Genomic DNA, 21,752 nt, shown 5'->3' on the forward strand with positions numbered 1-21,752 from the left:
CGCTGTGATCTCTGCTCCAAACGCAGACCTCACGGTTCTCTGCCACTGTTACCATGACATTCACCTGCTGAAGGGCTCAGATCAATATATCACAATATCAAGGTCGTGATGCAGAGACGGGGCCATATGGCACAAAGACAAGCGGTATTTCTGAAATCACCGCTTTCCAACAGCCTGGATGGGACAGATTTGAGATCATATGGAACAGCTGACCGAGATGTTAATTTCCAGTACAATAGACTATTTACTTACTGGAAATTTGATTCTTGATGCGTTTATCCCAGATCAGATTTAACTTAATTGCAAATTTTAAATCTACAAAAATTTGGTTTTATGGCATACTGTGAGGAGGAACTTTGTCTCACCATTCTGAGTGAGTTTAGTGGAGCAGAGAGACGACTGGATCCAGAAGGACTCTTTGCTGTTCTTTATTGTCTGGTTGTTGGCCGGCTGGAGGCTGGCTTTGGAAAACGGCAGTTTGAGGTACCGAGCAGGATCCTGAAGATCAGCTGTCTCTTCACACTGTTATGAGAGAGAAGTTCAAAGGCATGAGATGTTGATAACACACACACACAATGAGACCATCGGATAGATTGTGTATTAACCCTCTGGTGCTGTTTTACGGTTTGTTTTTTTACGTCATCGGAATGGTTCGAAACTTGGTAAAGGTTTTGCCACTTGCTATGTGATTGTGAACACGCACAAAAAAATCATGGACATGATTTGAGAAGGTTAAATGGTTCAGAAAAAAATAGTCACACTTCAACTGTTTGCGGCCAATAATGACTACATTGGAAACGAAATGGAAGTGAATTTCATCTCTGAAAGCACATTTTTGGAGATATCAACCTCAAATTTGGACCACAACTTGTTTAGATTTATGGCTTTGATTTAAAATAGTATTTTATGCATTTTTCATAATGACAAATTTAAACGTCTGTAACTTTTTTTCACTTTTAATTTTTTTTTTTTACTTCAGCTAAAAAGAGACCAAACTTAAATCGGTGTTTCAAAGCATTCAATATTTATGACAGTTTAAGTTGGAGATTTCATTTTCAGGTCTATGCTCAAAAAGTGGTTAAAAGGTAATGAATGGATCATAATAATTTAATTTACTACCATAAAATCCCCTAAAAATAAAAAATATTAAACAAAAACATTATCAAACTAAAATATAGTGCATTTATTTAATTAAAATACAAAATCGCCACATGAGCAGCACCAGAGGGTCAAATAAGGAAAAAATGGAGCCAGAACAATTCATTTTTGATCGTGTGGCTGGGATTTTGACCTCACAAACATTCAAAAGGCATAGTTTTTCAAAGGTTTCAAACTTTTTGATGCCACGGACCCCTAAATATGATGTTCATTTTGCGAGGTACTCCTTTCCTAACTAATCACATGTAATGTTAATGTGTAATGCTAATGTTAATGCTAATGTGTGTTAATGCGTGTACAATATTATCTGGAAAATATTTATATATATGTATATATCTGTACCCTTTTTTCTACCCACAATTAGTGTACTGTAAAATGTATAAACCTGAGGAGAAACATTAAATATAACATAAAATATAGCAAAGTAACTGTCATTAATCTCATGATTAACCAGTCAGGACAAATCGGTAATGGCAAATTCTCTCAGTTTATTACAATCTATTATATTATTTATTTACACATAAATATTTTAATAATTTGGATTCAATGTATTAATACATTTAATTTTATTTATATATTTCTTTTTCCCAGACCCCCCTGACTTAAATTTTGCTCAAATATTTTATAAAAAATTCTAAATGTACTGATTCAGAGATCGGTTTGAGTCTGAATTGATAAAATCTGAATTAATACTGAATTATTTTTAATAACATTATTAGATAAGCATTATTATATTATGGCATATTATATCATATTAAATTAATAATAGCCTTTTTGTTTTTCAGAATTTTGCAGAACTTGAGGTCCATTTCAGTTGCTTTCAAATGTACTAATTTCAAATGTGCCAATTACATTTTGACTTCACTGTTAATAAAACACAATGATCATTATTTATATATTTTATATATAATAATAAGATTCGTATACTTAGAGAAAGATTCACAGACACACAGTACCTTATGGACAATGAGCTCATGCGTCCCATCAGGCAGCGGTCTCCCATTGTCCTGCATCAGAGGGACAAAAGAGAAGCCAAAAAGCTTCTTCTCACCTTTCTCCTTTGCTGCATGAACAGAGAGAACAGTGGTTATGTGAAATGAGTCAATATTGGGAACGTCTAAAATCTCAGAGGGTGGAATAACAAGTGGACGTAAAATCAATGTTCAAGAAAAAAGTGCATGTGAAGCATAGCGCAGTCTTACTGGAGCAGTGCCTGAGCTCGAAGCGCAAGTGTGTGCCATGAAACATCTCCAGAGGAATGGGCAGTTTGATCTGTTCGGCCCAGCGAGGGCTGTTACTGTGATACAGGACAAAAGAGCGGTGCTCATCTACCCCTGGCTCCCCGGAACCGCAACAAACCAGACCCTGAGAGACAGAGACATAGAGAACATGAAACTGACCCTAACATTTTTAATATTTCATATTGTGAACCGTTCAACAGTGCATAATATCATTGAAGTAATCATGAATGGAAAATTATATGATGATTTTGTACATTTTGGGCAAAAAGTTGAAAACCCAAAATGCTCTTTTAAGTAATTAATTAATTAATTAATTTATAATAAAATAAATATTATTTATTTATTTAAAGTTATTTTTTACAATAACCCAAAAAAATATTTTGAAAAAAAAAAAAATAGAAAAACAACTATAAATAAATAAATAAATAAATACAGTTGTGGTCAGAATTAATGGCACCCCTGGTAAATATGATCAAAAATGGCTGTAAAAAATAAATCTGCATTGTTTATCCTTTTGATCTTTCATTCAAAAGTTTTGCAAAAATCTCACCTTTCATTGAAGTAAAATAATTGAAAGTGTGTGTGTGGGGGGGATTATTTCACATTATGAAATAAATGTTTTTCTCCAAAACGTGTTGGCCACAAATATTGGCAGCCTTTTATTAAATACTTATTTAAAGATAACAGCTCTGAGTTTTCTTCTATAATGCCTGATGAGTTTGGAGAACAACTGACAGGAGATCAGAGACCATTCCTCCATACAGAATCTCTCCAGATCCTTCAGATTCCCAGATCCATGTTGCTGCTTCTTCTCTTCAGTTCAGCCCACTCATCAGGTCAGGGACTGGGACGGCCATGGCAAAAGCTTCATTTTGTGTTCTGTAACACATTTTTGTGCTGATTTTGATGTTTGTTTTGGACCGTTGTCCTGATGGAAGATCCAACCACGGCCCATTATAAGCCCGTAACGTTTAGATTTTTTATCTGTTGGTATTTGTTAGAATCCATAATACCATCTGAACAAAAAGTCCAGGACCTCCAGCAAAAAAAAGGCCCACAACATATAAGATCCAGCTGTATATTTAACCGTAGGCATGGGGTACTCTTCATCCCTGTTTGCACCAAACACATCTGGTGGCTTTGCTGCCAAAAAGCTCTTTTTTTGTTTTATCTGACCACAGAATCCAGTTCTTTTTGAAGATCCAGTCGTGTCTGACAACTGAATATGCTGGAGTTTATTTCTGGAGGAGCGAGGAGGATTTTTCTTGAAACCCTCCCAAACAACATGTGGGGATGTAGGGGTTGTTGTTGTTTTTTTTAATAGGCTTTCTGACCCCAAGACTCAACTAATCTCTGCAATTCTCCATCTGTGATCCTTGGAGAATCTTTGGCCACTCAAACTTTCCTCCTCACCGTGCATTAAGACAATATAGACACACGTCCTCTTCCTGGCAGATTCGTAACATCTTTAGTTGATTGGAACTTCTTAATTATTGCCCTGATGGTGGAAATGGCTTTAGCTATTTTCTTACAGCCACTTTCTATTTTGTGAAGTTCAACAATCTTTTGATGCACATCAGAACTATATTCTTTGGTTTTACTCATTGTGATGGATGATTAAGGGAATTTGGCCTTTGTGTTTCCTCATATTTAAACTCCTGTGAAACAAGAAGTCATAGCTAGACAATTTCATATTCCTAGTCACCCTGGTGTGCTAAAAAAAAAAAAAAAAAAAAGGTAAATATTAATGGGAATATACTTCAGAGATATTTTTCTCGTAACCAATTCTAGGGGTGCCAATATTTGTGGCCAACGTGTTTTGGAGAAAAACATTTATTTCATAATGTGATTTCCCCCCCACTTTCAATTCTTTTACTTCAATGAAAGTTTTTTTTTTAATGAAAGATCAAAAGGATAAACAATGCAGATTTACTTTTTACAGCCATTTTTTATCATATTTACCAGGGGTGCCATTAATTCTGACCACAACTGTATATGCATTTTTATATTATTTATTCAGTTAATTTTACAATAACAAAAACTTTTGAAAACTGCAACTGTATAAAAAGAAAAAAATAGCATGATTATGTGTCATTGTTGGTCAACATAATATTGACTTTAAAATCTATTTCAGAACAAAGTAAAAAAAAAAAAATGAAACCATTAAATATAAAAAAAACTAAATTACTTCTCTGCTGATGTTATCAAGAACTTATGGGCCTTTATAAATACAATTATTATTCATATTTATAATATATATTATTGTTAAAAAAACAACTAAATATTCTCTTTTATTAAGAAAAAAATTATCATTACTGAAGTTTAATATTTTTAATTATGGTTCACGTTTTTAAAGTTCAATGCTTAAAACTCTGCTAAAATACACTTCTACTTCAAGACAAGAGTTGAACTCAAGTTAATAATATTGATGAAAAGATTGAAATAAAATATCTAAAATCTAAAAGTGAGAGAGACATATTTATTCATTTATACGCAGGACACAAATGACACGGTTCTCACCTTCAGCAGCTGCCCATCACCTCCCAGCAGATACACGGTGACTTCCACATTACGTGCCACGCTCTTTCCACCTTTCTCAAATTCACCCCTCTCAATGGTCACATACAGATCATTTCTTATTTCACCTGCAGAAGGAAGATAACAGTATCTCGTAAATCTTTTTCAACCAGCACAGCACTTTCAGGCGGTTATCGGGTGTTGAAATCACCCTATCAGGAGAGGTTGCTGAAAATGGATTTGGATTTTATTCTATTGTGTGCTGATACATTGAAAAGTGACCATGAACACTTTGTTTACAATGTATTTCAATACAATATTGTTGTATGTATTTATGTAAGGCATATACCTGTATACATACAGTCTATCTATACAATCTAGGGAGGACAACAAAAATGTTTCTTTTGGCAACCCACACTTTTTAGTCAATACATTTCAGCTCCTCAGAGATGTTAGAAACACCACAAAACATTTCTAATTAGTCTGTCAACACATATGGCTCAAAGGTGCTTCATCGCCAACTGAGGGTGTGAAAGCTAATGTCATATAAAATGTGGCCAAACCAATGCATTATGTAAAAAGAGAACAGAAAACAAGCCATTTTTGCCATGAATAACTCCCACTGCTTTTGTCCTTTAGTTGTGTACGTATGTACATTATGTGACAGTGAGCAAAACAAGAACATCCTGTAAACATCTGATTTTGCACAACATCGCCATTATTTTTCAGACTGCACTATCTTTAGTTATATTATTGTATAAATGACACTGTTATATAATCTTAAAGTTCATGGTAATTCAATAAAATAAATAAAAATCTCCTGTAAAGCCTGTATTCACACTGCAAAGCAATTAATTTACTGCATAATGACATGATTAAGCCATTACAACAGAGGCCACCGAGCGGCCACATTACCATGATGTCGTTGAATGACAAAAGATACTGTAAAGCTAGAGCTTTAATTTGTATAAACATAAATTCAATGGTAGTGGGATGTAAAATAAGCAGCATAATGACAATAAAACGTGATTATCCCACCTGGAATGATGATATCAGAGAAACCCAGCCTCTTCGTAATGGAGACGTTCCGGGTGAAAAGACGCATGTAATCCTTACGAATCTGCTCCATATCCCCGTGTAGGAGCTGAAGAGAGACATTAAGGCCTAGAAAATAAACACAAGCGCATTTTAATGAACTTTTGCGGTAACATCTGACAATACTGTAACATGAGAGTCTGCCAACAAAAACAGCTGTACTTCCTGGTTAGTGAAGCATGTCTGGAACATTAGAACATAATCCTAACGGAATGTGTACTATTCAATCACACTTTATTGGGTCTATTATAAATAGCTCCACAGCTGAGTAAATAGTTTCACTACTTATAAACCAGCATTTTATTATGAAATAGAACGCAAATCTCACAACAAAATATTTTTCACATTAGGGGAAAAAAACATTGTGTATTGTCAATAGTGTAGCGATGTATAAAGCACCGCTCACACAGAAGTCACTTTTAAACCAAGGAGCCATCTATTGGTCAACGTGGCAAATTCATGTGAAAAATCTTGAATCAGTCAGAAAATCTGCATGGGTAAATGTTTCGCCCTCTCAGAAAATTCCAGTTTGCGTGGATTCCTATTGAAATGACTAGATTTGCAGAGCATAAATATCACTGCACTTTTCATTTTTCTATATTTTTCCCTGTGTCTTCAATATCACTTCCACCCTGTTACTTTCACACAATCACTTTAACTAGTTAACTACATCATCCACCAGGAAGTGACATACTTTTTGTTGGGAAAGCAACCGCACACACATCAGTAAGTATCAGCAATGAATTTGATAAATGTTGTAATGTTTTGTGGTTTGACTCTCTTTGAAACATTCCACCCAGTTTGCAGACATTATCTGTTAAATCCAGCAGCTGGAGCGCCCTTGATTTCCACTAGAGGGCACTCTTCCCGTATCCTTGAACTACACTTCCCATAACCCATTGCCTGGGCTCATTGTTTGATTACTTCCACCTGTGTGTCATTAGCCTTGTTAAAGTGTAACTAAACCCCTGGTCAGAGCCTGACTCCACCCACTGGCAATATTTGAAAAATGCTGAAAAAGTGGGCAGACCCCAGTGGAGATAGAGGGGACGATCCGAGGGCGGGGCTGAGCGAGGGGGCCTACACCTGAGTACACCAGACTCTAAAATGGAGAGTGACTCACAGGGTCGCAAGACGACGTAAAGTACATGCATCTGATGAGTTTTAACGAGTTGATGTCAATAGCGCGCGCTCTCTGTAGGCATATTCATATTTTGCCGCTATGCGGAAAAAATCCAGCAAAATGCGCCGGCGCGTTTGTCGACCCCAGAGGATTAACTTTAGCCTAACCATAAATTGTGATTAAAATATATGTGATCACTCACATCAAGATTGCTGCGGTGGTGGAGTCCATGCAGGAGGAGCAGCGTTTGGCACTGCGTCGCTATTCAGCGCGAGCTGTGTGGAGAAGCCCATTTCCACCTCTATTGCGCTGGAGAAGCAATCCCGCGTAAAATGCAGGTTGCACACTTGAGCTCTAGGCGGGAACTCACGGTCTTCCAGGCCAAGTGCATGCAACCACTGGCGCCTAATTTCCAAGTCTGCTGGAAAGCTAATGCTATGCAGTCCAGCAGTGCTGTTGCAACCAGCAACACTACACCTACATACGCTCCTGACCACTGTACTAAATATAGATAAATCTACACTAACTCGTTCCAAGGATGTGGTGAGCTCGTACCAAGGGTGTGGTGAGCTGGAACCTGCTTACGTCACGTAGTACCGCAAACATCCAGTAGGAAAATTCAACTCCAGTAGCCACCGTTCAACCTGAAGAGGGCAGCACTCAGACGTTTTTACACCATATATTGTAGAATTAAAACACTTTATACCCAAATGTCAAAAAAGTTACTCGAATCAATGAACAGCACTAATAAAGCCCCATTCTTACAGATCATTAAAGGAGTCATAATGTTGTGTTACCTTGGATACCCAATGCTCTATTATAGTCTTTCAGGCACTTCTAAAAAAGAAAAGTGGAAAAAAAATAAACACAGAGCTCCTCAGACCCTTATTTCTAAAGGCATTATTGTCTCGCGAGATCTGATGCGATGTTTTGGCTGTCGTGGACGGTCATTATAATAATGCAAATGAGGGGCGCGTTGATTGGTCGTAGAAAAAATACACCATTTCCAGATACATTCTTACAGAAGCCCCACTAACTGAAAGCTATTTTCAAACTGCATGTTTTGCATGAGTTTGGCTAATAATGTTTAGTGGTATATTGTTTTCATACTTGCATTTAAACAGTTTTAGCCACTGAGCATGGACTCCTGTACCGTCACTACTGTAGCTGCTAGTGTAAAACAAAGTGGAAAGATGTGGCTAGCATTCGTAGAGTCCATTCCCCTTGTTTACCTCGAAGGTAACGTTACATACAATAGCCGCATTAGCAGTTAGCTGCTATTTGTTAACCACAGTAGAGCAATAAAAACACAGTTTTACCTTTTCAATTTCTGGCAAGTCCCTGATGGTTGGGATGGCACCTTTTCCCAAACGGAGCTTCGAGGCCAAGTTCGCCTGATATTGCCCCAAATTTGTAAATGATTCCGGTGTAAAATGTTTAGCGCACACACCTAACGATACGCCACTTGAAAGAGTTGTTGGGACAGCGTCATTAAAAATGAATTTCCTCCACTGTTCCCTGATAGTTTCGTCCGTTTTTGGTAGATAAAACACATTTGCATGTTGTTTGTGGCAGTCACCCACAGAGCATCTCAGGTGTGCACTCGGTTTCTCCATCTTTCGCGAGTCGACTAAACTGAATCTGAGGGGGAGAGGGGGAGAGGGGCGGGCTTCCCGCGGCATAGGTTTGCTGTGTCCATATTTGGTATATCCTCCCCCGTCTTGACGTCAAGAAGGGGAAGAAATCAAAATCTCGTTTTTTCGTGCGCGTGCACGTGGCCTATTTTACAAACCCTGAGGTAAACAAACGCTTCACTTTTAAATATCGGCTTCCCGGCCAGTGTACAATCATTATGCAATCATAACATACATTGATTCTCGTGGAAAAGTGAAATTTCTACATTATGACTCCTTTAACTAAAAAAAGTTGGTTTAGGGTTTAGTTACCCTTTAACGCGGCCTATACCAGCCCTGTTTATTCAGTCACTCGTTGCGAAGTCTTGTACGTGTCACACTGCATTTTTGAGCGCTATCCCGATTTTCTGGATTCCCGTTTGCCCGTGCTTTCCACCCCTAATAAAAGCAGCGTTTGGATCCTCAACCCGTGTTTCAGAGCAGTTTGTGACAGAATCACCATCCTATTATTAAAATTTAATACAAATTTCAGACACGCGTAACATAACTCTCAATCCTTCTAAACAACAGCCTCATTTTGTTTTATTTCCACCCTGTGAAAGTTTCATCTGAAGTTACAATGAAAAAGTTATAAAAAAAACTGTTTTTTTTTTTAAAGTTACAGAGTTCAAAAGGTCCAGCATAACAGGAATGAGCCGACTGCCTCTTGAGTAAATGAATTATGGGTAACCCGGTGCCTTAATTCCCATTTGTAACATTTGTGCTAGTTACCATTACGGCTCCATCGAATCAGTGATATTTTATTGTGTCCCAACACACTTAATGACACGCATTTCTCTGCCTCCCTCATTTATACTTCTGATGAAAGCCAATGATTCTGACATCCGTGCACTAGATTTACACTTTAAAGTCCCAAGTCTCTTTGAAGAAACTCTTTTTCTTTTCTTTTTTCTTTTTTTGAGTAATTTAATCACAAAGCCAAGCTAGATGTTGAGTTCTTACAGATGGAAATTTCGCCCATTCCCATTCCTTCATTTGTCTGAATGACTTTCATCTCAAGAGTAACCCTTCTGTACATCTGCTGAGGGACACGGCCTACGGTTTAGACTGACACGAAAGAAACTGCATAATCTACTTCCTGCTAGATTGGCTTTTTTGACTATCTCAGTTTTTTTTTGTTTTTTTTGGCCCTCTTCCTCCTGCTTCCTCAGGTTCCTTGATTTTTCCATTCTGCAGGAAATTCATCACAAACAACAGACATCACAAGTGCATTCTGGGTAATGTTTAAGGTTTGGGTTGCATAGATTAGGTTTGATGTGTTTATAAGCTCTGGAAGCATCATGGCTTCATTATGGTTTGGTAATGTATTCAGAGTAAGCTGCCCACACGAGTGAAATCGCCAGCAGTCCATTCATTTTGAAACCACTTGCGAGATGATGCACACCAAGATTGCATAACTACTACTCCACCACCTCCACAAAACATGGCATCAACAACACAACACAATGCGCTTTCATCTGTTTGCCTTTTTAAACCTAAAGCGAACATTGTTGTTTCTTTTTTTTCTGTTAGCCTTTTAACCCAGCAATAAAATCAATAACAGTAATTAGGCTTTTATACAAGCGATTAGTGAGGAAGCACTGGCGATTTGCTCATTCAAAACATCTCAAGGGACAACAATGACAGACAATGAAAAGGGTCAACTGCTGCTCTCTGTGCACGCGATCAATATGGCGTTCTAGTTCACACTGATAGCCGATCTGTGTGTGACTGATTAGTACTAATGGTCATCCACAATCATTAACTGAATTACTGCAGATGACTGGATCACATTTACCAGCTGATAAAGATCTAGCTGAATTAATTAAAGGTCTGTTTTTTGGATTCGACTAATTTTAAAGCTGAAGTGTGTAATTCCCATCCTATCCTGTTTCAATGTGCGTCAGTCATTGGAAGGTGGATTCTCCCATAAGAAAGGACCTGTAGACCAAAAGTTAACCAGAAGCCACAAGATTTTCTTAGGTAGTCAACATTGTCAATTAGAGAACAAAAAACAATTTTGGCTAAATAATAAATTGTGTTACGACACAAAACGGAAAAAAACCAAATGCTATATAAACAAATCAAAGAAAACATTATTAAAAATAAAACAAAATAATGAATACAATATAAATACAGTTTACAATTTTTTTTTTAATTATACTAAATAAAATAGATGATCATTTACACATATATAATTTATACAATATATAGTACAAGTCAATTTATGTCAATTTATATGAAATATTATACAAAATCTGAATCAGTGCAGCTACTTGCTTCTTTAAAGAACTTGCTTCTTGCTTGATTTTGGGGTCTACTAGAGTAGTTTTGCTTGAATATTTAAAAAAAAACATTATTTTACATTGTTGCAGCACCTCTCTTCCCAGTCTGTCAGTAACGCTCTGTTTAGTTACGGTCTCTATGAAGCCCCTCCTTCTGAAAAGTGCAATGAGCTCTGATTGGTCGGCTGGATCAGTTTGTTGTGATTAGTCAACCGCTTAACCGTTTCGTAAATGTAACGCCCCCTAACAATAACCGCGAGTTTCAACACACTACTAACACAACTCAACCAGGCCTCGCCTATTTCACGTTTGACTTGGGTGGGAATTATTTAAATAAGAATTATTGTGACGTGTTCGTTCCCAGAAGAAAACTCAAGACTACAATCGAGGCGTTTTAGGGAGTTCGGAAACAGTGCGCACTGACATAGAGAATAATTCCCTTTGGAGTGACTTTGGAGCAACATTACACACTAAAGAAAGCTGATATGTATAAAAAAGCATAATAGGTCCTCTTTAATTCTGTCTGATTTGACACAAGGCTGACCTTAATGATTATAAATTTTTACCTGGTGAATGGTAAAACTACTGAAAAAAATCCAATATACAGTACTTACATTGAAGTAGAGGCTTGAGCCATATCTAAAGATCAGAATATCACAGAGACTCAGAGGTGCGCTCTTTTGATTTGAGCCAGTAAACAATTTCCAAACAAACATCGTAGCCACCACATACTGAAACAACATGCTTAAAACTGCAGCTCTTTGAGTCACACAGACGTCATAAAAACAAAAGCGCCTGAATAACAGCTCTGCTCGGTCTCTCTATTGAATACATATGGATGCTTTGACTGCAGGCTTCTTCTGCTGTTCAGAACCTGTTGCTAGGAGAAAACCCGGCATTTCACTGTAAAGAGTTCTGCTATTTATATCTTAAGAGCAAGAAGAAAAGAAATTCTGCAGCATGATTTGGTACGATTTGAATACTTCAATTAAATGGATCAATTGGTTTAGAAAAACACTGTTGCTATGACAGACAAAATGTTCTTTAAAGGGGCAGTTCACCAAAAAATGGAAATTGTGTGAAAACTGTGCGAGGAACAGACCATCATTTTGAAATTTGTCCTTGTCAGCATTTTAAAAACAGTGTTTTAGGCCAAACAGAGGGGAAAAACTGACAGTTCCACTCAAAGCAAAACACTGTCACGTACAGGTAAGAAAACTGTTGCCATAGTGTTTCATTTTTACCATAATGCTGTAAAGTACGATACAATTTTCTGTTCATGAAACTATGATTGACTATCCATGAAAAACCTGTAGAAAACCTTGAAGTCTGCCAAATAAATGTGCCAAATAATAGGGATGTCCCGATCCGATCAAGTGATCGGAAATCGGGCCCGATCACGTGTTTTCAGACTCGATCGGAATCGGACGCTACCTCCCGATCAGGACTCGGATATATATGTATATATATTCTCATTATTTTTTAACACATATATTGTTATGCGGTGGCACAGAGTTACGCTGGTTTCACACTGCACGCGTTAGCAGAGCGTAAGCAGCGCAGGAGCAGTGCATATGGTGAGCAGGAGCAGGACACGCGCGTTTTGCTTTCACACTGGCAGCGTTTGTCACGCGCGCCTGAACCGCGGGTTGGGTAGGCTACAGACAGAGTATTTCGTTTTCAAATACATTTAAGAGAAAAGACTTGTCAAGAAGCTTATTTTATTAATAATTTCATATAACTTTTGGTTCATCTTTGTTTTTATTGTTATGGCAACAAGTTTGTTTTTGGACATTTGTTTTCTTTTTAAATTGCTGTTGGTCATTTGATTGACTGTTTAAAACACAATAGATATCATCAATGCACTTTTTGGATAAAACTGCGGTGTATTTAAAATTAGACTCGGCGCCGAAACGATCGCGGCACTTCTGCTCTGCTACGCACGGCCGCGCCTCCTCTGCGCACGGTGTGAATGCTGTAAAGACTAGTTTAATCTGTTGTTAACATGGGCGGCGAAAAAAATACGCGCTGCACGCTCTGCTAACAGTGCAGAGTGAAACCGGCGTAAGAGTTAGGAGTGCAGTTCCTAAAAGCACATTACTGGCTTTGCAAACACTGTGGCACTTTTATTTTTTATTTGTTTACATGCCTACCGGGTATTTTAAGTTGAGGTGCTATTTGTTTATATATTAGACTTTTTTTATATTTACTGTTGCACTAAAGTCCAAAAGTGAAGAATTAATTTATTACTTGATTGTTCAAGCTACCTCACAGAAGTGCTCTGTTGTTAACAGAGTTGTTGAATGTTAAAATAAGGTGAATTAAATAAAAAATAAGGAACATCCTGGATCTGTTTTTTCGCTCTTCTTTATTCTTTTTTTTTATGTATTAAGTATCGGATCGGGACTCGGTATCGGCAGATACTCAAAATCAAATGACTCGGACTCGAGGGGCAAAAAAACCTGATCGGGACATCCCTACCAAATAACATGGACAAAGAGTAAACATTGTTCATTTACATACACCACAGACATTGTAACAATACAAAGCTGGTTGAAAATCAGCAAAGTTACACTTTAAAGTATTTTTATGGGTTGTTGAACTATCCCTTTAGCAAGACAAGTGAAATTAAAATTGAACTTACCTGTATTTGAGCCAATATGGCTGTATCGTGAGCTGACCTTCCTGATAATACTGTCATGGATTTGGTACCACTCGCTCTCTGTGTTACATCTGTGAATGTAATGCACCACAAGTTTACTATGAATTTCAACCACTTACAGTGAGGGCTGTGTGATACATTTGAAAATGATTTTCATTTAGAGATGGCACATTTAATTCTTTTTAGTTAATTAATTCAAAGTTTCAATTCGGATAAAGAAATTAAATTATTAAAAATAGAACAAAGCAAAAACCCAAGAAATTAAAAGTTAAAATAATACAAATAATATAAATAATAATTTACAGTATGAAAAAAATTTATTGGTGCATCGGTGCATCAATTTGCTTCTTTAATTCTGTCTAAGCTGTTGTAAATCGGCTAGAGATTGTAAATTCAATTCATTTAATCAATTTTAAATTATTTAAATCGATTCAATATTATTGAATGAATCAATTCAAAACTATATTTTATAAAAATGTATGTAGGCAAATTTTCTGTAATTTAGTTCTAGGATAAAACATTTTAAATATGATTGCCTAAATAAGGGGTCTGGTCTAAATTATATATATATATATATATATATATATATATATATAAACACGTTTGAAGCCCTTAATATTTCAGAAATTTCAGAGCAAATACATAAATATGCAGATGCATATCGTCAATAGGGTGAAATATATATATACTGTACATATTTATATATAAAGAAAATCGCTATATCACCCAGTCCTAAAAAATGGATTGTACATTAATTAGATTCAAAAAGTTAGGGTGTGATACTCACGAGTAGATCTTTAACAAGTGATCGTCCTTGAAGTCAGCCGTTAACAGGTCGGCCACACTAATCACGGCACATCCGTATGGACGTTTGTACTGTGTGTTACTCACACTCTTCTTCTCTCCTGCGACCATTCGCCCTGCAAACACACACATTGTGGATCACACACTGCTTGTCTGAGAATAAATACATATGCGATTGCAACATAAAAAGAGACGTTTTCTTATTCTGCCTCAAAGAACACATAGCACTGTCACAAGATATAATGCGTCATGCGACACTTAAGCATTATAGCCGTGTCTTACCCAGAAACTCTAGCTGACTTGTCAGTTTTATGTAGCTCTTATGGCAGAATTATTAACACACAACTTTATAATGACGCTTGAAACACAAAAAGACATACCAACAACCGTTACACAACAAACACTTCCCAGTCCACAGTGACATGAATAACATACATGCAAATGAGCATTAATCTATACTGTAACGTCAGTTTCTGTACCGATGCAGGCCATGCATGTAGCAACGACTGCTACACAGACACAAAGGTGACGTTTACAGACAAAGACACCATCTTGGTCACATTTGACCTGTGGCCTGTCATTTAGCCATAATAATACTGCCACAACTATTGACGTAATTTGATGTAATCTGTCACTTTTTCAAATCTTAAAGCATCAGGAAGTGCACTATCAAGTTGTGAGATCCATATGACTCCTATGATAGGGTATCTAAGGCATTATGACAGGTCACACGACGAGAAGAGTGATAAGCATCCAGCAGCTCTTACCTATTCTAAAAATATGAGCTACAACATACACATCTTTGCGAAGATCGCTACTTCCCAAATCCTTAAAAAAAGACAAACGTTTCATTGAGCAACATTTACTAGATTCCATGTACCAAACATTTCTCTAAACCTTCTCTGTTTAAAAGTTACTATTTAATTGATCAAATAAAAATCTAGATTAGGGCTGTGAGTTTAATGTAATTTACTGCTATTAAAAACAATACAATGCAACAAAACAATAGTGATAAAATAAAAGAACTAACAAAACAAAACCGAACAAAAGATAAAGAACTAACAAGCAAAAGATAAAGAACTAACAACCACAGGAGCACAACAAATTAAATATTTGGGTGTTCATGACATGATATCCTGATAAACAGCAAAACAAAACAATATTTTTAAAGCCTTTTTGTAATGTTAATTTAATGTCTTGCCACAAAAATACAATTTCTTAAATTATATAAATTTGGCAGCAAATGTGGCAGCAAACTGTTGAGAAATACATCTAAAAAATTTATTTTCTACAATATTCACAATTAAATAAAAAAAATCTCTCACATTTTCAAAAATAATGATCAGTCGAGGATATGCGTTTCACTCAGGAAACTATTTATCGACAATAGTCCCAGATCCATTTAATGCCAAAGCAACCAAAAAAGGACCAAGGACACGCCCTTGGTGCACCTCGAAAAAGTCCATACTTACAACAAAGAGTGTGCACTGCCTCTCAGTCTTCTCTGGAGACTTAGGTAGCCCTTGCTTATTGAGGCGCACAAAGAACCTCTCACTGCACACAGAGAAAGAGAGAGACGGTCAGGCTCACCACAGACACGCCATGAAGCATAAGGAATCACAGCAAGACTGGTGTGAGCGTGAGTGTGTACATGTCCGTCCACAACTGCATGTGTTAGTGGGTTTCCTCTAACACTTGTTCTAGGTAATTACAAGGAGAGGCCCATTGAGGCTCAATATCTCCTCGATTCTCCTTCACTTTCACTAAGTGCCCTGGGGCATCACTCGTTCTGAATAATTTACAACGAGGAGGGGTGTCTGAACAGTACACTCCCTAACATGAGTGGCGAGAGAGAAGGAGAGAAAAAGAGACAGAAACCAATGAAAAATTCAACAAACACATCATGGCCGTAGTTCCATCATGGATGTGGAACTGAAATATCCCTCAGGCTGATATATAGTGGTAAACAGATGCATTGACGTCGCAGTCGAATTGAATTCCAGAAATTAGTTCCCAGTAGCGGCACGATCGACGTAATCGTCTGATAGCGTCATAAAAATATACTCAAGGTACACGCTCTGATGGACGACTGGTTGGGGTTGAAGACATCTTTCAGACAGCTGGAAGGAATACAGCGATTCATAATTAATGAAATCGAGGTCAGACTGAATTTTACCTGTTTTTTTGCTAGATCTGGTGGAATTTAGTGAGGAGCCAACAGTGGCAGACTTATGTTGCACTCAAACTTACAACCTTTTGATTACTGACTCAAATGTTTAACAACTAAGCAAGAAGATATTTTGAAGAATGTTTCAGCTGTTTTTGTTCATTCAATGAACGTAAATGGGGTCCAATGTTATCTTGTTTTTGGACCCCATTTACGTTCATTGTATGAACAAAAACATTCTTCAAAATATCTTCTTGCATAGTTGCTAAACATTTGAGTTAGTAATCAAAAGGTTGTCATCGTAAGGAAAGTGAGCATGATTAAATAATGACAGAATTTTTATTTGTGGGTGAATTAATCATACTTTAGTCAATAAAAAAAAACTTGAGATTGGGTGTCTAGGGTCAGTGATGGCACCTGATTGGTCGCATTTCCCTGCTGTCATAGACAGAGAAGAAGACTTCCAACTCCTCCCCCAGGTTTGAACTCATCATGCTCTTCATCTGAAGGAACAGGTGGTGCATGCTGGCCTGCGGGGGAGCCTCGCGTCTACGATGACGTCTCTCCATCTATTTAAAAGAAAATATGATTACAATGACAAAGACATTTACAACAACAAGATCACTCAAAATTTCCATTAATTATCTAACAGTACCCCATCCCTACCACGCCTGCACATGCATCTTTATGTAAGATGCTAAATTTGTTGTTAAAAAAAATCAATCAATTTCTTTGCTATAAACCATAGATTTCAAATTATAATAACTTTTATAAACGTTATTATGTTATATAAGGTAAAAACAGACCATTAGAACCCCAGCACTGTGGTTTTATATTTAAGCTTTGGACCTTTCCTTTATTCTTCTGAAGAACATGTTGCTGAAAGATCCTTCAAAAAGGCACTTAACCCTTGGGACGCCACATTGGTGTCTTTTTTCTTGCGCCCTCACTTCCTACTCTTTAAATGCTCTCTCTAGTCTAGTACATCCACACCCACATCTTTTTCTCTTTTGTTTCTTTCCTTCTTCCTTTAACCCCTACCCCCACACCTCTGCCCACCCATGGACCAGTGAAAACTGGGACACGTGTGGTCAGGGCTGCAGCTGAGAGAAAAAGAAAGAGAATTTTGTGAATTCTGACTACACTGAAGTTGTTTCTCTAGCTCTCTTCTAAAAACCTAGTAAGCTAGGCAGCATTTTAAGGCATTTTAGAATTCTCCTGATACAAAAGCTTAACTTAATAATGCAGCCTACTAAGATACTTTCTTCTAACGGAATTCAAATGCAGAACAGTATGTTTCCTTTGCAGAGAATTCAATAATGCAATAATATTAATAATAATAAGAAGAAAAATATTTAATTTTATCATAAGATTATTAATTTAATACTGAGAAGTATAGACTTAAAAATAGTTTAAAATAATAATAAAATAAAACGTTTTACCCCAAATTTGTGTATGTAATTTTTTGGCATTTAATTCTGAGAAGTATATTATAGTTATAAAAACAATAGTATTTAAACTATTTAAAACAAATAACAAATGAATTAATAGTGATGATTTTATTTATAGTATTTTAAATAATCTATAATAAATTAAAATAGAAAATAAATACATAAATCAAAATAATAAGATAAAAATGTTAAACAAATTAAATAAAAATGGTGTGTGCTATGTATATTTAATACTGAGAAGTAAACAATAGAATTTTAATAAAACAACAGTATTTATAGTATTTTAAATAATTAATAAAAATAATGTATTTTATTAAAAATATTTCATAATAAATACATTAAAATAAATAAATAAATAAAAAGTTATAACTTTTACTTAATCAAATAAAAAAAATGCTATTTATATTTAATTCTGAGAAGCCTAGTTTAAAAACACCGTTTTATAGTATATAAAAATTTTTTTTTTTTTATAAAATAAAAGGATAGGATGTCAGTTAGGATGCTCCATTAGATGACAACTGCTTATGTAGGCAGTAGGCAGCTCAGTAGGTTTTGGAACAGATATTATATTCCAAAGGTTGGTACACAGGCACTGTTGTGGCTATGAGAGATTTGAACCAATTGTGCCAACGATGCTGCATGTATGCCAAATTATAAGGGCAGGAAACTTTATGCGTGAAGTGTCTCTGCAGTTTGCAAACAGCCTGTTAATGTGCCATTTAGCATTTCTCTCTTGTTCTTAATTACTATCATTTCCCTATGCACAAGCGATTGGAGGTGTGTGTGTGTCTCTTTGTTAAAACAGAGGACGAAGCACTCGAGAGAGAGCCTTGGCGTCAGGTCGAGCTGCAGTTGCCATAGTAACACAGCAAAGAATATGGGCGGCAGAGGAGGGAGGTGAGGTGACTCATGGGTAATGGGAATGTGTGTGTGTGTGTGTATGCATGTATGTGAGCATGAATGTATGACTACCCACCAGCCGATAGAGCTCTGTGATGCTGAGCTCATCAGGGTCCACCATGCCGAAGTCCCTCCTGGGGACCAGATCCAAACCCAGCTGCCTGTAACACACAAAAATACATATTTTTATTCTACCCTTCAAAACTCACCATGGTTATTATAGATTTGCATTTGCCATTGTTTATTTCAATACTATTTTCAGATATACTTTTAATTTTAGTTTAGTTTATCACTGGATTTGTTATTTCATGGACACATTTTTATATTATACTGTATAAATACATACATAATATTGATAGATAGGGTTTTCATATTTTTTTTTATAAAATAGTAATTCAATTAACAATTACATGATATTAAATGTATCTTATTAATTGCAATTAATTACTATTGGCTGAGAAAAGCAGTCAAACGTGCCATAACTGCAGGAATGTTTATTTTTAATTTTGGGTTTTTTTTTTATGAAACTGCTATTAAATCAATAGTTTATTCAATCCTTTATTCTAATCAACTGAATTCATAAAACTAACAATTTAATAATTTATAAAAAAAATTCTGGATTGTATGTTTTATGATCTAATACATATTTATTATCAGAAATGGTGTTAATGAAATGAATGCATAAAACCATAATTTAATGAATATTTTAAAATGTAATCAAATTAAATCTGAAACATTCCTTACATTTTTGGCAAAGTGCTGCACAACAGAAGTTTTCTGTTCAAATTAAACTAATTTTAACTTAATACTAAATACTTTAACTTTAATTTAAACTAAAATTAAATAAATTTTAAAGAAGTACAATACTAAAACATTTCTGTCATAATTTCTTCAAGTTAAACCAAACTTTTATTTTGACAGGTTGTCGTAAAGGCCTTTGAGTTTCTGTGTGTGTATAGCTCAGACGGGATTTGTTTTCTAATCGACGTTTACGTTACAAATCTTATCACTTGACGTCTGTGATTTCATGTGCCGATTAAGACGGAGAAAAAAATCTCTGTGTTTATTTCAGAGGTGGGAGTGTGCGTTTTCTAGTGTGTGACGTATATGACTTTTTATTTATTATACGTTGATATAATTTTAATTTATTATAAAAACCCTATTTAACGAGTTAATAGCAACATAAACTTGCATAAGTGAGCAGAGAAAGCTAGACAATAATAGAAAATAATAGTAATATTACAACGTTATTTTTTCGTCGGATTCCAGCAATATTTAAACTAAATGAAAGCATGCCGAAGATTGGTAAGCAAACGGTAGGTCAAAAAACACACGAGGAGAAGCGTTAGGATACTACAGAGCCCCTAAAAAGGCCCCTAAAGCAAACGCAAAGTTTCATGGGGAAACGCAAAGGTTTTGGAAGCGAATGAAACGCAAAAGCATTGATTTTTCCCCACCAGCATGTGTCTTTAGGGGCTCTATAGGATACAACACCAGCAATCACAGACATTCGCATTCGGATGGGATTAGATTTCTCAGAGGACTGTTGAGTTTGCCCGATAAACAGTAGGTCATATTTTTCTGGAAATTTTACAGAGGTTGAGTGAGAAAAACACAGACTTGGCAGATTCAGACGTGATTAAAATCGCCAAAGTACGTCTGTGAAACATGAATTTCTCTAACGTCCCCCTGGAAAACTTATGATGCTGATGATAATAGCTTTATCAAATGATGTTTTTGTTTTCATGTACTCATGTAGTGAGACGGCAGACACCGAAACACCACGAGTGTGTGTCACGCGTGCTTCAGTGTGTGTGCAGTAGACGAAACTGCAGCGCTCATTCACACAGACACGCAGACTTCAGATTTAAATAGCAGCGTTTCGGTTTAATATTTACAGACACTAGTCCATTTGGCAACTTGAAGTGTACATCCGTAATTTTTTGCCAAATTCCATGACATTCGTTATATATGACACAAAACCAGTCACATGTGTCAATTTTTTTAAATTGAGATTTATACATCACATGAAAGCGGAACAAATAAGCTGTATGGATGCAATGTATGGTTTGTTATGATAGGAAAATATTTGGCCGAGATGCAACTATTTGAAAATCTGGAATTTGAGGGTGCAAAAAAATCTAAACATTGAGAAAAATCGCCTTTAAAGTTCCATTTATGTTCCCGATTGTGCTGCATTCACTCACAAAAATAAATGTTTTATATATTTACGGTAGGAAATATACAAAATATCTTCATGGAACATGATCTTTACTTAATATCCTAATGATTTTTGGCATAAAAACAAAAAAAATCTATAATTTTGACCCATACAATGTATTGTTGGATAATGCCACAAATATACCTGTGCGACTTAGGACTGGTTTTGTAATCCAAATTGAATCGTGGAAATAATAAGGCCCTATTTACGACAATAACCCAAGTCATTATCAAACAACAATCTGCAATAACTTTCACAAAGCATGAATCAAATGGAATTATCCGTTTCATTGTAAACCCTTTAAAAATTGCAATATACGTACTGAGAGACATAAAAAAAAAACATACGTAACACGTCCCACTCGTTACTACCATCTGCGACTTATTTTTTTGGAGAAAAACAGCATATAAGCATTCGCGCACATGGCTGACAGATTGCCCAACATTTGCCGGCAG

General features: G+C 36.1%; 1 protein-coding gene across 2 annotated transcripts in view; it reads right to left on the reverse strand.

Annotated features, from left to right (window-relative positions):
* Positions 1 to 21,752, reverse strand: part of dock4a (dedicator of cytokinesis 4a) — a 75,645-nt gene that overhangs the window by 33,184 nt on the left and 20,709 nt on the right. The window contains exons 7-17 of one of the 2 annotated variants that reach the window (XM_084396896.1): positions 19,153 to 19,237; positions 17,143 to 17,294; positions 16,031 to 16,112; positions 15,326 to 15,386; positions 14,542 to 14,674; positions 13,737 to 13,825; positions 5,955 to 6,080; positions 4,920 to 5,044; positions 2,361 to 2,523; positions 2,115 to 2,221; positions 366 to 522 (exon numbers count right to left, since the gene is read on the reverse strand). In XM_084396896.1, the coding sequence (XP_084253022.1) occupies positions 366 to 522; positions 2,115 to 2,221; positions 2,361 to 2,523; positions 4,920 to 5,044; positions 5,955 to 6,080; positions 13,737 to 13,825; positions 14,542 to 14,674; positions 15,326 to 15,386; positions 16,031 to 16,112; positions 17,143 to 17,294; positions 19,153 to 19,237 (1,280 nt within the window). Of the gene's footprint in view, positions 1 to 365; positions 523 to 2,114; positions 2,222 to 2,360; positions 2,524 to 4,919; positions 5,045 to 5,954; positions 6,081 to 13,736; positions 13,826 to 14,541; positions 14,675 to 15,325; positions 15,387 to 16,030; positions 16,113 to 17,142; positions 17,295 to 19,152; positions 19,238 to 21,752 lie in introns of those variants that run through there. The other variant, XM_084396897.1, reaches the window with a different exon arrangement.

Source organism: Rutilus rutilus (assembly GCF_951802725.1).
Source record: "Rutilus rutilus genome assembly, chromosome: 23".
Lineage (NCBI taxonomy): Eukaryota > Metazoa > Chordata > Actinopteri > Cypriniformes > Leuciscidae > Rutilus > Rutilus rutilus.